Source organism: Morus notabilis, unplaced genomic scaffold (assembly GCF_000414095.1).
Source record: "Morus notabilis unplaced genomic scaffold, ASM41409v2 Scaffold135, whole genome shotgun sequence".
Taxonomy (NCBI): domain Eukaryota; kingdom Viridiplantae; phylum Streptophyta; class Magnoliopsida; order Rosales; family Moraceae; genus Morus; species Morus notabilis.
In genome coordinates, this window is record NW_010367319.1 from 96,245 (window position 1) to 111,594 (window position 15,350).

Sequence of the window (15,350 nt, forward strand, 5' to 3'; positions counted from 1 at the left end):
TATATGAGTAGCTGCCAGTGTGGTGATTACCATTTGAAGCCTTTGTGTGCGTTTGATATATAAAACCCTTTGATGAATAATCTAATATGAAATTTTTACAATGAACCGATGGGAAATGTATCTTTTAACTCTGGATTTTTTTTTTGGAAGAAATACATCATATTTACTTTTTGAAGGGCCAACGAATACATCATTTTATACGGTGTTTGGTAGAGGGATTCGTTTCCTGATTCGAATCATGATTCGTGGTTCGTTACAGTATTTTCTCTCATAAAAAATACACATAAATCGAAAATGGTTCGAATCACATAGTTTGAATCCTCCAACACAATTTTTTATTTTATTTTTAAAAACAACCTATAAACGACATAACTGAGAACTATAATAACCTTAAACGACACGTTTTAGCCCCACTGAAACTATCGAAGAAGAGGTAAATTAATAAAAAAATAAAAAAAATAACATGCTAGCCGAGAAAGTTCCCCCATTCAGCCACAATATTCAGATTCATCATTCGCACCCTTAACCCTTAACTCCCAAACGCAAGCGTTTGTTGTCGCCTCGCCTCGCCACGCCGCAGCTCCGTTGCCATCCCGCGCCGCCGCCCCGCCTCGTCTCCGGTACTGTTACATATTCTGATTTTGTTCCCATTACATTTGCAGCCAAACTCAGAAACACAACAACAAAGGTTCCCATTACATTTACAGCAGCAGCAAATCTTCTTCTTTGATTTCCCTGCTCTCGTCTAAGAATCTGGTAAAGTTCTTTGATCTCGGAATAATACTTTCCGTTCCCGCCCTAATTCGCACAAATGAAATCGGAGGAATTGAGGGTAGAGTTCTGCTGAGTTTCAAAGAAACCCTCGGGGAAGTAACGTCACCTTCGATTGCTCTCATTCTGGTCCCTGCGTTCCTGAGTTTTAAAAGGTCTCTCTCTCTCTCTCTCTTCTTCCATATATGAATCCTTTGTAACCGTTTTCTTATAACCTTTGTGGTGGTTTTTCTGTCTGTCTAATCAATTTTGTCCTCTCTTCTGCCTGCCTATGGAAAATATATATGCTACTTTACCTTTCAATTCGTTACTTTATCTTGAAAGTTGTGTTCAACTCTTGTTTGTTGCTGAGTGATATCTCCGATCTCCCTTGATTGGAAGTGATTCTGTACGGTTCTATTGCAGCATTGCCTTTAATCACTAATTGGATCCTCTCGGTTTGGGTCTCATCTCATGGATTTACAAGTATTTCTTATCATTACTTGTTCATATTTTGCTTTATTTTAAGAATTTGTTTTTGACATTCAGAAGTTTGTTTGTGTAAATTTGCTTTTTCTTTGGGTAATTCAATTAGAGTAGGGTACTACTTTGCATAATTTGATTGTTTTAGTATGTTGTATTGATTATCTTCCCGTTACTTTAGAAAGTAGTGAGTTCTACAATTTCTTTTATGTTTTCCTGACTAATTTACGTCTATACTATAATAGTATAGTAGTATTGATACTGACCTGAATATGATATAGATCAAGTGTTTGTATTAAGTACTGCGTGAATGGTTTTTGATGATTTGTATAGATTAGGATTATTTTCCTCTTTCTTTGTTTGGTAACTAGATTTGATTGGAACTTCTTCTGTAATCCATATGTATTTCCACTATATAGCATTTTTTTTTTCTTGAAATATCTTTGAGTTTATCCTTGTTTATCTAGGTTTTTCTTCAGTTAGTTTCTGGCTTTCTGCACTTGTGTCATTATGCTAAGGTTTTATGCTTGTTCCTTTATCTAATTGATTTTTCCAATTGACTCCATTCTGCTACACATGTTGTTGTCTATCTGTATGTTTTTATCATCATTATATTTAGTTCTTAGCATTAAATAAAATAAAAGCTAATGATTTTCTAAATGCTACATTACCTAACTTTCCTCATAAGTCCTTAAAAATAAAAATTTTTCCTCATAAGTCACTCTTTCTCATCTTCATAATTCACTAAAAGATATATTTTAATCTCTTTTTAATGTTAAATCTTATTACTATTATCCTGATGGCAGATGTTTGCTAATATAGACAATTACCTTTGAATAATTATTAAAAAAATTTCCCTCCGTTTCATTCTCAAAACATTTTCAAAATTTCTCCCGTATTAGGATAACTACATTTCATCGGTTACATTTATATTTCAAAAGTCAATAACTGCCCTTATATCTTATCACAACTAGTCTTATTTTTACTACTGGTTTTTAGTGGTTTTGATTCCTTAAAAGTGTTTTACTTTGCTATGTATTAAAAAGAGGCTAGTAAGGAAGTCCTTCTTTACTACCTCTTACATAAATAAATATAAATATAAATATAAATAAAGTAAATAAAAAAATCAAAATCAATTGAATATTGCAATCCTCTACATATGCTGGTAATTTAACTGAGGTTTAGCATTCAACTTTGGTTGAATGTAAATCCTGATATCCTTATTAACATCTTTGCTTAACTCATATTCTGAAGTCATTGCAATCCTATCTCAATATAAGATAAATTCATCCCTCTTGTTTTCTTAAAATTTCAATAATCTAGTATTTTTATACTTTTTCATATATTTATATACTTTGTAGGTTCGAAATGGTATCTTCGACAGCCTCTTTGATCTTATAATCTTTATGTCTTTATTCTTCTTCCAGGCAGTTAAATAAATCTTATGTGTTGTTTTCTTAACATCACATGATTTATTCTTACTTGCTCTTTGGATAGAAAAAGACATTTGGTTGGATTTCTTTCCACCATGGATTGTATCTTTTGATACTTTCTTTCTTCTCAAAAGAAAGAAAAAAAAAAACAGAGTGTTTGTTGCTATTGAGTGAAAAATGGCAGCTTCCAGTTTAGGATCAGTACAACACTTTCTTGAAAAACAGTTGATGCGCGTCTCTATCCCCAGAATCTGTTCTTTCAATTTCGCACGAACCAACCACAAACTTAAATGCTGTAGTTTCAGCCTCAGTTGTTATGCAACCCAGGTTTCTTTTAGGCTTACTTTTGACCAGTCACAGCTTTTTGAGTGCCTAAGTCAAAACAGACTTCATGATGCCCGCAAGTTGCTCGACAAATTGTCTGGTAGAGATGGTCATAGCTGTGTCGTTCATTGGACTTCACTGCTCACAAAATACTCGAAATGTGGTTGGGTTAATGAGGCTCGAAATTTATTTGATATCATGCCTGAGAGAAACATTGTTACGTATAATGCCATGTTATCAGGGTATGTGCAGTCTAGGAGGTTATACGAGGCTTTTCAATTTTTTGAGAAGATGCCGGAAAAGAATGTCGTTTCATGGACGTCGATGCTTTGTGGATTGGCAGATGTTGGGAGGATTGATGAGGCTTTGAGGTTATTTGATGTGATGCCTGAAAGGAGTGTAGTTTCTTGGAATTCAATGGTTTCCAAGTTGATTAAGAATGGGGATTTAGAGGGAGCAAGGATAGTTTTCGACCAAATGCCAACACGAAATATAGTTTCTTGGAATGCTATGATTGCAGGGTACACAGAAAACTGTAGAATGGAAGAAGCAAGGCTTCTATTTGATGAGATGCAAGATAGGAATGTCATTACTTGGACTAGCATGATATCTGGTTATTGTAGGTCTGGCGACGTGGATGAGGGGTATTCTTTGTTTCGAGCAATGCCTGAACGGAATGTTGTTTCTTGGACGGCAATGATTGGTGGGTTTGCTTGGAATGGCTTCCATAAAGAAGCCCTGTTGGTTTTTCTTGAATGGAAAGCAAGCACTAACATGAAACCAAATGTAGAGACTTTTATATCACTTGCTTATGCATGTGCTGGTGCGAGTTTCTCTTCTCTTGGTAAGCAATTACATGCTCAATTAATTATTAATGGTTGGGACAAGGAAGATTATGATGACAGATTAGGTAAGAGCCTTGTTCACATGTATTCTGCATTTGGTAACATGGATTTTGCGGAATTTATTTTTACCAAAAATTTAAAGAGCTTTTCCATTCAATCTTGTAACCATTTGATCAATGGTTATATTCAGATTGGACAATTAAATAGGGCTCAAACTTTGTTTGAGAAAGCACCAATCCGAGATAAGGTCTCCTGGACTTCTATGATTGGTGGGTATTTCAGTGTCGGAGAAGTGTCTAAAGCTTGTCATCTATTCTGGAACCTGCCGGACAAAGATGCAATAGCATGGACTACGATGATTTCAGGCCTTGCGCGCAATGAGCTTTTCACAGAAGCGACAAATATATTTTCGGAGATGAGGGTCCAAGGTGTTTCGCCATTAGGTTCAACATATTGTATTCTTCTTGGGGCCATGGGTGCTATGGCATATCTTGATACTGGAAGGCAGTTTCATGGCCTGGCATTAAAAACACAATATAAGTTCGATTTGATTATTGATAATTCACTTATCTCTATGTATGCTAAATGCGGAGAGATAAATGCTGCCTATAGCATATTCTCAAATATGGTTTTTCAGGATGTAGTTTCGTGGAATTCCATAATCATTGGGTTTTCAAATCACGGGCTTGCAAACAGAGCTTTTGTGACCTTTGGAGCTATGGTGCGATCCAGGACGCTCCCAAACTCAGTGACCTTTTTGGGTATTCTATCTGCTTGTAGCCATGCAGGACTTTTACGTAGAGGGTGGGAATTTTTCAATGCCATGAGCAATGTTTATGCAATTCAGCCAAGTTTAGAACATCACATCTGTATGATCGATCTTTTAGGGAGAGCTGGGAAAGTAAAGGAAGCATACGATTTTGTCTCCAGGCTACCTTTTAAACCAGGGCCAGCTGTTTGGGGGGCATTGCTTGGAATTTGTGGGTTAGGCGAGACAAATGCTGAGGTTGCTAGTCATGCAGCGCAACGGCTATTTGAACTGGAATCTCTAAATGCACCTGCCAATGTGGTGCTTTGTAACATTTATGCAGCAAACAATCAGCATGTAGAAGAGGAAATGTTGAGGAAGGAGATGAGACTAAGAGGCATGAGAAAGGTTCCTGGATGTAGCTGGATACTGTTGTCAGGGAGAGTTCATGTGTTTCTCTCAGGAGATAAAGTAAAACCGGAAGTGGATGACATGTTGTTGCTATTATTCAGGACCTTTGGTAAAACATTACAACTGGGAATTTACATTTGAAAATTTATAGATTCATTTGGATATCTGCACAACTTGTATGGAGAAATGCAGCTTTGTAGTAGTTTAGAGATATTTCAAATTATTTGGGCTGCAAAATTTAAAAAAAAAAAAGAAAACTCGCATATTTATTGGGTTAATTGTTTACCAGTTTCTCCTATGTTTTGCTATGATTTAGAGCTTTAATTTTATGAATTTATTGTTTTTTATCCCCTTAAGATTTTTATTAGCCTTGGTGCTTATTGTCCTGCATTTGTCTGGGGATTAACTTGGAATGTGATAAAGACTTGGCTGAGAAGAGAGAAGCTGAGCTAGGCTGTGGGAATTAGAACTTGAGAACGACAAACTGTTTGGCTGGAGCAGGCAGATACTACCTATATAATAGGTCCTTAATTTTATTTACTTATTGTGATGTTGCGTGGTCAAGTGTCCTATACTATCTAGTTCAAAGCAGGGAAAAACTTGGGCTCTTATTTATTACATCATATTGTATACGGTTCAGCTAGCTTATGGCAATTTCATAGTTGGTTCACAGTCATGCTAATTGCTGTGCTTTCTGCGCATTCCATATAGCTATCTATGGTTGCGAACTATTTATTCTTCCTTCTTTATAAGAAGCTTTTTTGTTTTCTCCATGTTTGCTAGAAACGGCAATTTTTATATGTTATCATGTGTTCTAGGAATGACATTGTGTGTGGTTTGTGATGGTTCTAACTTCTAAAAATCTGCACGTACTTTTTTTACTTGATTATGGAATTCATTTTTGCAGTGGAAGATCTTTTTTTTTTGGTTACTTTTTTATTCTAGTCAGAAACAAAGTATGGGAGGTTGTCTTACATGCGTCATTTTATATACACTTTCATTGAAACAGATGCCTGCCTTTTGGCAGCAAAGGTTTTTATTAATCAAATATTTGATAATTGATATCATTGGTTTTTTTTGGTTAATCAATTTGATTTTTCGTTTCAGCTTGTACGATGAATGTTTCCCTTGTCCTACCTGGTGTTTAAGCAGCTATTTTATAACTGTTTTTAATTTTAAAATTCTCAAATAGTATGTAGAACAACATATAGGATTGGAGGCTTCATGTTTTATTAGGATTCTTGTTTTATTTCAATCCGTGTTTTTTGGATTTGAGTCGGTGTTTTACTTAGAAGAGGACTCGTAATTTTGTAGAATGAATTTATTATTGTTGTTATTGTTGTTATTGTCGTTTACCTTTTCGTGCTTTTGGTAGCTTGACTCACTCAAAGAGACCTTCCTTTCCCTCTTTAATACTTTGGTTTTGTCTCTGATTAGTTTAAAACCAAAAATCCTTGTGCTTTGAATCCCCAATGAATTTCTCAAGTACATTAAATTTAGATGGTGGAGTAGGAACTGACTATATGGATAGGACTTAGGATTATCTTAATTAGTGAATAGGAAGTTTTACATGAAAAAGAGATGAGAAAGTTGAAATGACATTACGTCAATGTTTTCTTCTTAATTTCTCGTCGAAAACCTTGGTTGCTTATTTGGGACTATTTTTATGTATGTATGTATTTGCGCGATATTTATTCTCTGAAGTGTGACCTATTTGATCGTTGAACAGAAAAATTGTTGCTATTAAGTGAAAATGGCGGCTCAGAGTTTTGGATCGAAGTCCCTCAAGGAATATTTGAAACGGTACGAGACCAATAACGAAGAGGAAAAGAAAAAGAAGAAGAAGAAGAGGCAGAAAGCTAAGCCAGATGCCACGAGTGTTTTGGTCGTGGATGAAGATCCAGTTTGGCAAAAACCAGTAGTTCTTGAAGAAGAAAACGACAATGATTCAGCTGGTAGGTAATGATTTATCAGTTTCTTTTTTTGGGTCAAAATGTAGTTGAAATTACAGGGTCTGTTGTGTAAGATTGATTCAGCTGGTAGTTGAAACGTCAATTTTTCTTTTCTTTTATTTTATTGGAGGATTCCTTGTCCTCTGTTGTACACTCTTTAATCTATTTAATTTATGAAGTCTTCTTTCTTATCAAAAAACAAATCGAAATGAACCATGTTGATCCTTTGTAGATGAAGAGAAGCCTCAAGTTTATGAAGATATTGAGGTTAAAAGAATGAGGAGGCTTGAGCTGCTAAGGGCCAAACGTGGTTTAAAGTCGATATCAGAGGATGGAAGTGGTTGGGTTACACTCTCTCCGAAATGTTCGAATATAAATAATTCAAACTCTGATTTATCTCCACTGCGTAAAAGGACATCCAGAAATGACACTCCTTCACCAAAACGTGGATTGAAGCCTTCAGCTTCTGGAGAAGGTAGTGATTTGTCGCCACCATGGCAGAGGGGCAGGCGGCATCACACACCATCCCCTGAAATGGATATCGACTTTTCTTTAGCTCGTAAGCAAAGGGCCCAAATTGACACGCAGTCATCAGAACATGGTGAAAAACCTAGAAAGGAGGATATGGATTTCTCGCCCCCTAGGCGTGGAAGGGCTCGTAATGGCACTCCTTCACCTGAACATGATGGAAAACCTGTCAAGGAAAATTTGGATTTATTACCTCCTCGGCGTGGCAGGGCCCGATATGACACACCTTCACCTTCACCTTCACCTGATAGAAAACCTATAAAGGAAAATCTGGATTTGTCACCTCCTCGGCGTGGAAGGGCCCAAAACGACACACCTTCACCTGAACATTATAGCAGACCTGTTAACGAAGACGTCGATTTGTCACCGCCTCGGCAACGACAGAAGCGCCACCATACTCCGTCACCGGAACCTGAAATGAAATCCGAGCGCCCTTCTGTGGCTTGCAATGATATTTCTCCTCCTCGCGGGGGTCGCCGTGATTCTCCACATCAAGCCAACTTGCGTGGCTCACTTGGTTCTGACCATTCACCTCCAAGGAAAAATAGAAATGATGGTAAGGGATTTAAGTAATTTCTTTTTCATTCCAACAATCACATAGAAATTCAACTGGAACCTATTGCTTATGTGCATTTTTGTTTCAGATCTTTCTCCACCAAGGAAAAATAAGAAGGAAGTGTCTGTTTCAGATACAAGAGAACAGCGAAAAACTGGTCTGATTTCAGGTCCAGACATCAGGGAAGAAATTGTTAGAACTAAGAAGCAAGATTTGTTGAGGTAAACATTTGCCTGTTTTGTGGACTTTCATCCACTCCTCCGAAGAAAGTTCTGTATCTCTTAAGTTTATTGATTTTGAACTACGACAAGTTAGTAGTCAATGATAAAGTGTGTTCCCATATTCTCATTTTTTCCCCTCTCAAGCATGTTAACAATGGTTAGTATTCCAAATAATCTCACATCATTTCTCGAATAAGGTTGGAACACAAGTTGGAAATGACTCTGATAGGACTTGCTGGTTAAGGGAAGTAGTAGTTTAGAATTTGGTTAGCACTTAGTAGTTAGTTAGAGTTTCTTAGAAGGATTAGTAGTATATATAAGAGTTTTAGTTGCCCACCATTGTTAGGGTTTGCTCATTGTACTGAAATGAATTCATCTTCTTCAATAAAGATTCAGTCTTTTAAGTTCAATTTCTCTGTTTCTAGATAGGATCCTATCAGACTCCTAGCTCTTAAGATGTTTGCGACGATACTTTTTTGGTAGATAAGAGCTTATGTTCTTGTCCTGACACATGTTTACTTCTGTAGGTTCCAAGATATGGACCCTTCTATAAGCGGTCGGGGTGCGGAACCTGTATATCGGGATAAGATAAGAGGTCAGGAAAATTTTCTTTTCCTCCTATTTAATTTGCTCGCGCATGTATGTTTTATCCAAGTCTCGCTTATCATGTTGTAGGGGAACGAATAACAAAGGAGGAATTTTTGAAATCACAACGAAAAGTAGAAGAAAAGCCCAAGGTACATCCTAATATCCATTATCGTATTTCATTGTAGTTTTTGTTTTTCTCATCAATTTGGCCTGTTCTTTTGACTTTGCTACCTTTACATGCTGGGCTAAAACCTTTCTTGTATCATCTTTTTTCTTTTGTTTTTCATCGTTGTAGTTTGTACAAGTACGACTTTTTATATGTTTGTCTTATGTTACATTTGAAACATAACTGAGGTTATTTCACAAACATCTAGATTTCTTCAAATGTTATTCTTCCGTTTCTTTTTCACTTAATATAGAAGTGGTAGAACTGAAGTGATGCTGCGTGATGATCTTACAACCGTATGACAATAAATCTCTTGCTTGAAATTGTCCTTGGCAAGTAAATGAGGCCAAAAATGTGTTTGTGATGAATATTGTAGCTTGTTAGGTTTTTGATGATATGGTATTTTTCTCCTTTCTGCTTTTAGGACGAAAATGCTTCATGACTGAAGGCATTGGGTTGAGTGAGCAATTAATTTAATGTATTTAATGTAGAGTACATTACGAAAGTACTGTGTCAATGGAACTGTTTCTTGGTTTAAAGTTATGGCAGTTTGACCTTTTGTTTGCTATGATTTAAAGCTTTACTTTTATGAAATAATGTTTTTGTCCCCTCGAGAATTTATTCGGCCTTGATGGTTATTATCCTGCATCTTTCAGGAGATTAAATTGGAATGGGGCAAAGGTTTGGCTCAGAAGCGGGAAGCTGAGGCTAGGCTGCAAGAACTAGAACTTGAGAAGGACAAACCGTTTGCACAGAGCAGGTAGATTTAATTTATATAATGATTATATTATAGATCATAGTCTTTAATTTATTTCCCGTGAGTTTGGCAGTCCGTTGTTCTCAGTCTTAGTTAGGGGTTGGGCTCCCTTATGTAGCTCTTCTCTGATTTTGTTTTCTGGTTTTTTCGAGGAAGTATTTATTTTGATCACCAACATAATCGTTTCTTGTTTTGAAAAAGAGAAAAAAAAAAAAAAGCTTTATGGTGAAGTTCCCTATTATTTTCCAATTAAAGCAGGGAAAACTTTAATTCTTACTTATTACGTCATATTGTAGAGCATTTAGTTTATGGTTTTTCATGCTTATTTCAAAGTCACGTTTGTTAGAAATGACAATTTTTTATGTCTTGAGGTTCACTAGAAATGAAAGTTTAGTTTGTCAAAGGTCTGCATGCATTTATTCTGCTTAATTATCGAGTTCATTTTGCGTTGGAAGATATTTTTTACTTTTCCATTTTCCTTTTGCTTTCTGGTCAGAAACGAAGTTTGAAATGTTGTCTTCCATGCAGTATGTTATACACTTTCGTTGAGACAGTTGCCTGCAATTTGGCTGCAATAATTTATTATGGAAATGCTTGATAATTCACATCTTTGGATTTCTTTGTTAATTTATTCATTTTAATTTTCTTTTCAGCTTGTACCTTGAATGTTTCACTAGTCTGGCTTGGTCTTTATGTTCATTAAAATGCACAAAAAGTTTGATGTAGGACAGCATATAGGATTAGAGGTTTTATGTTTTACTAGGATTCATATTAATGTATTTTTTAGTCTTTGTAGAACAGCAAATAAGATTGGAGACTCCAACTAATTATAAGTTGCAACCATATAGAGGTCCTAACAAAACACAAATTCCCTAATTCACTAAGGAAGTCCTACATCAAAGTGCTTCGACTTCTAGATTTAGCAAATTTACTTATGCTTTTGACTTCTAGATGTAGCAAACTTTCTCATAGTATTGTATATCATTTGCAGAGATGATCCCGAACTCGACAAAATGCTGAAAGAGAGAGTAAGATGGGGTGACCCCATGGCACATTTAGTGAAGGTATTATATTTTACTATAGCTTATTTGGTCAGTTGTGGTTCCCGTAAACTGATTGTGGTCATTTTTACATATGGCAGAGAAAGCAATCTGAACCTGTGCTGCCTAATTTGGGTGATAGTGAAAAGATGAAGGAATCTGGATTTATCATTCCTCAGGATATCCCAAATCATAGTTGGTTAAAAAGAGGATTAGATGCCGCACCAAATCGCTATGGTATAAAACCAGGAAGACACTGGGACGGCGTTGATCGTAGTAGTGGTTGGTTCAGTTCCTTTATTCTGCCGCTTTTGCTTCACTTTTTGGTCCTCGTAATGGGAATGTCTTAGAGCTGAGGTGACAGCTATATACAAATACATATATGTCAAACAATATCTGGTAATATCTTTTGCTTGTGTTTTGTAGGATATGAAAAAGAATTATTCAAAAGGATGAACGAGAAACGAGCTACGGAAAGGGAAGCTTATCTTTGGTCTGTCTCTGATATGTGAATACAAATTTACTTCTGTTCTCTTTGGTAGATTTATGGTGGCCGTCCTCAACAAGCAAGATGTGTTATTCTGTAATCTGAAACCACTCAAATTCAGAACTTTGGTGAGATTGCGACCAAGCGGCTAATTGAGTTGGAACCAAGAATATTGGACCTTATATAATGTTATTATCAATTATATGTGCATCAGCAGGGAAATGGGATGATTTTTTTATTTTATGTTTTTAATGTAATTTCTGAATATTATGGCTTTAATTTTGAGTCCATAGTTTGTGGAAGCAGTATGATATTCCAGGTTAATTGTCTCTTTCTCTTGTATTTTAATGTTTTTCCTGTAATTTCTGAGTATCAAGTCTTTTCTTGATAGTTTTAGGATTATTAGCGTTTCAAAAAATAATAAAATAAAATAAAATAAAAAGAGAAGAAAAGAAAAGAAAAGAGAATTTATTCCTTCTATTGATTACTTGACACTCAGAATATTCAGAACAAATCAAGAGTTCATCTGTTTTTAATTTGTTGATGAAAAAAATAGAATGATTGCATCCAGGACTTCAATGGCCACTCTTATTAAGTCATATTCCTTTGCAAATGAGGAAAAATAAATAAATTTTTTTAAAAAAAGAAATGAACCCAATTACTATATATATATATATATATATTGCTGAAGATCATATTGTTTAAAAGTCCACTTGTAGCCCAGTGTCATATGTGTCTCCAGCTTTCCAGTATTGGGGAATGTAATTAACAGGAGCAACCCAGGATTCATCTCCATCATCACCATCACTGAATAGCATTCTTATTTGCAAAGGTCCACTTGGGGGTGAGCTTGTTGTCCATACTGCTCCATAGCTCCTATCCAACAGCTTGCACACAAAATTCTGAGTCTGCAAATTATAAAGTGACTTCAATGAGAATTTATATATAATTACATTAATAATGTCGCTAAATCTGGTATAACCAGATGTTAACTACAGGACAAGGGCATGAATGCAGCTGGAAGACATTCTCATGTGGTGGTGCGTGTTTTTTAATTTTTAAATTTAATTAAAATTATATCAAAACAAAAACGAGTGCAAATCTGATATAACCTCATAAAAATTTTAGACAATTCAAGATAGTACTCCGCTGGTACGTATCATACCTTACCAAAGAATAATTCTTATACTTTTAGCAAAAAAAAAAAAAAAAGAATAATTCTTATATCCTTTTTGTATTTATTTTTAAGATTATTCTAATTGACTCCCCTCGTACTTTGGGGTCATCATCAGTTTTGGCCTCGTGCTTTTAAAATTCTTATTTTACCTCATAAATTTTGAATTAGAGTCTTACTTAACCTTTTATGTTGGAATTTTTATTCAAAACATATGAGAAAAGGGAGGCAGTGCAATCGTGTGGTCTTTCTATTAAAACTAATGTAAAATAAATAAATAAACGGAAAAAAGACCCATGTGAACACACTAAACTCTCTCTTTTTCAGTATGATTTTAATAGAAATTCCATCAGGGGGGTTAAGTGGGACTAATTTAAAATTCAGAAGGTAAAGTGAAAATTTTAAAATTCGAAGGGCAAATTGAAAATGGTCTCAAAATTTAAGGGATACTAGTGAGATTGGTCCTTATTGAAGCTTTTATTTGGTTAACATGATAAAAGCACAAGTAATTAATATTAGTAAGGAAGATCATGTATTACCTCACAAAGTTGTACAGCAATGTTATCTCTCTTCCCTTGTTGATACCATATCACAAAAGCCAAATAATTAGGGAAGCTGCTGCTCTCGTCTATTTTGATGGTAATGTTTTTGCTGGGGTAGCTACATGAAACACTGTAATTTGTAGACAGAAATTAAAAGAAAGAAAGAGAACTTGATGAGTTATATAGCTTATGTGACAAAAATTAAAGAGTTGAGGTAAAAATAATATTGTTACTTGTAGCTCAAGAAAACTTTCCATATACAGGATGTAAAAGAGTAATTCAAGTATTTTTAAGAGGCACTTAATTACCGTCTGTATTCTATATCAACAGCACCAAGGGAAAACAAAGAGGCTGCTGCATCAGAGGTTTGAGCCATTCGACCGAAGGCTCGTCTGCTCAGGATAAAGTCGGTCCGATCACTCGAGCCGTGGTCCGTTATAACGATTGTTGCTCCTTTGTCTGAGCAGTAGGCACTGTTGGTGCATCTCACCTAGTGAAACAAGATCAAAAGATGATTTTTTTTTTTAAGTCCAAGTACAAATATACATCATTTTCCATTGACATAAAAATCGATAGGCCAAGTCTAGGAACATGTATATTTTCACAAGTTATTTAATTAATGCATTTAATCTAAAGCGCAATGCTATACTGAAATGTTAATTTTTGACATTTGCTAATAGATACAGCAGGTAGTTTTAATTTTTTTTAATTATTAAAAATTTAAAACTCTGTACAAGTTTCAAAGCTTAAGATAAATAAAAGAAAAAGACATGATATTTAAAATGGCATTATTGACATGTCAAATATATTGTATATAGCCACAATATTGTATTGGCCTTAACATTTGCATTCGTTTTAAGGCAGACATGTTTTGATATTTTGAACCAAACTCACCTGGTAGCAAGCGCCGCAGCCGACGCCATCGCGATAGAGATCAGATGCAGCCGAGACGTCTCCACCGTTGATTGTTGCTCCAAACGAGCCATACCCGCATCTACCGTCTGCAGTTCATATGAAAAAGAATATTGGTTAGCATGTATGTTTAATTTAGTGGTGTAAACAAAATCAATAAATGCTCTCATCTTTTATTCTTATTGAACTCTCTTACGATCTGTTCCTTGCTCGTCAGAATTCGGATAGTAAGCCGCTCGAGATTGAATGAAACAGTCACTACATGCAGAAGCTTTGACATGAGATTCCATTTGAAGCAGGAATATTGCAAAAAGGAGAGAGAGAGACCAAAGAAAATTAGGTGCCATTATGAGACAACTAATGAAGCAAAATGGTAATGAGAAAATCTTGAGGGCGGGTTGGTATGATGAAAGCTAGCGGGATATTGCAATTTATAGGGAATCAAAGAGCCAAATTTCAACGTGATAATTAACTTTACCAACTAATTTGAATTTCTGCCAGAATTCATTTTGAATGAGAATGGATATCTGTTGGGAATGTCAATAATCGGTTAGCTCTGCACAGACTTGCCTGTTTCGGAATATTGTGGAGAAACTGCCTTCTGACCTTTCAAAGTCTACTAGTCATGTAACATTGTTTCCCTTGTTTAATTCCTTAACTATAATTAAGTTAGAAAAAAAAAGGTGGTGGTCAATTAGTGGAGTGGTAAAGGTTGTTCATTCTTCTCAATAAGATCTTGAATTCGAGTTAATCTTACTATGGTGGACAAAGTATACAAACCATTTGATTTATAAGAAATTCATATACTACGTGAGGATGTACTACCTCTCTGACAAGAATATTATCTAAATATACCCGTCTCAATCTTATATAGCCGTTGTTTTAGGGGAAAAAAGTCATCATTCAAACTGTATTATAGAGTGAATTTTGTCGCTAACCAAGCGAAGTATTCAAATTAAGTTATCCTAATATTTTCTATATAGACAAGGATGACCTATTTGTCCGCAATATTTCACTGTAGTGATTGTACAACATTGCAGTTGTTACCTTTGCTCACGTCAAAAGCAAATTACGGATAAGCTTGTATAAGATGAGAAAAGGTTTCTCCAAAACTGTCTCAATTATTTATACTTTCCTGCTCCTATTTGACCATTGTAAGCATTTAAACGCAGATATCTCTTTTAAAAAAGTGATTATCTTAATCTTAATTTAAATATTCAAACTTCAAGTTTATTTTCTCCTGTAAGCCTATAAAAAGGGGATTAATTCACGCCAATCTGATCCCTCATTCATGCATATTCACGCCCAGAGCCTGACGCCCACAAGCCCTAGCCTCCTACAGTGTCATTCGCGTATTCCAAGGCATACAGAGCGCTTTCTACGGAGATTAGGCTTAGTTTTACCCAAATTATTGCTATTTTCCACCATTTTCC

At 35.4% G+C, this 15,350-nt stretch overlaps 3 protein-coding genes across 5 annotated transcripts; 2 read left to right on the forward strand and 1 right to left on the reverse strand.

The window, feature by feature from the left end:
• Window positions 1–475: 475 nt before the first annotated feature.
• On the forward strand, window positions 476–11,603 carry LOC21406104 (BUD13 homolog). Of its 3 annotated transcripts, XM_024174869.1 has the most exons (11): window positions 601–620; window positions 708–926; window positions 6,724–6,949; window positions 7,179–8,030; window positions 8,119–8,251; window positions 8,779–8,846; window positions 8,927–8,988; window positions 9,662–9,765; window positions 10,754–10,826; window positions 10,904–11,084; window positions 11,229–11,603. In XM_024174869.1, exons 3-11 carry the CDS (start codon window positions 6,748–6,750, stop codon window positions 11,312–11,314), a joined length of 1,761 nt encoding a protein of 586 aa, XP_024030637.1. In that variant the 5' UTR covers window positions 601–620; window positions 708–926; window positions 6,724–6,747; the 3' UTR covers window positions 11,315–11,603. The 3 variants fall into 3 exon arrangements, with proteins under 3 accessions (XP_010110505.1, XP_024030637.1, XP_024030638.1); XM_010112203.2 differs by having other exon boundaries at window positions 476–926; XM_024174870.1 differs by lacking the exons at window positions 601–620; window positions 708–926 and having other exon boundaries at window positions 6,852–6,953.
• Window positions 2,844–5,135, forward strand: LOC21406103 (pentatricopeptide repeat-containing protein At1g32415, mitochondrial). Its single transcript, XM_010112202.1, has one exon. It carries the CDS (start codon window positions 2,844–2,846, stop codon window positions 5,133–5,135), a length of 2,292 nt encoding a protein of 763 aa, XP_010110504.1.
• Window positions 11,604–11,990: 387 nt separating the features above from the next.
• On the reverse strand, window positions 11,991–14,292 carry LOC21406105 (expansin-like B1). Its single transcript, XM_010112204.2, has 5 exons — window positions 14,114–14,292; window positions 13,900–14,006; window positions 13,314–13,495; window positions 13,003–13,135; window positions 11,991–12,197 (listed from the first exon to the last, which is right to left on the reverse strand). The coding sequence occupies exons 1-5, from the start codon at window positions 14,262–14,264 to the stop codon at window positions 11,991–11,993; spliced, it is 780 nt and encodes a 259-aa protein (XP_010110506.2). The 5' UTR covers window positions 14,265–14,292.
• Window positions 14,293–15,350: the final 1,058 nt, after the last annotated feature.

Coding starts and splice junctions, on each gene's coding strand:
- LOC21406103 (XM_010112202.1), top strand. CDS start 2,844: ATGGCAGCTTCCAGTTTAGGATCAGTACAACACTTTCTTGAAAAACAG.
- LOC21406104 (XM_010112203.2), top strand. CDS start 6,748: ATGGCGGCTCAGAGTTTTGGATCGAAGTCCCTCAAGGAATATTTGAAA. Junction 6,950..7,178: donor AAACGACAATGATTCAGCTG/GTAGGTAATGAT, acceptor GATCCTTTGTAG/ATGAAGAGAAGCCTCAAGTT. Junction 10,827..10,903: donor CCATGGCACATTTAGTGAAG/GTATTATATTTT, acceptor TACATATGGCAG/AGAAAGCAATCTGAACCTGT.
- LOC21406105 (XM_010112204.2), bottom strand. CDS start 14,264: ATGGCACCTAATTTTCTTTGGTCTCTCTCTCTCCTTTTTGCAATATTC. Junction 13,496..13,899: donor GCTGCGGCGCTTGCTACCAG/GTGAGTTTGGTT, acceptor TTGTTTCACTAG/GTGAGATGCACCAACAGTGC. Junction 12,198..13,002: donor TTGCTGTACAACTTTGTGAG/GTAATACATGAT, acceptor TATAATTTGCAG/ACTCAGAATTTTGTGTGCAA.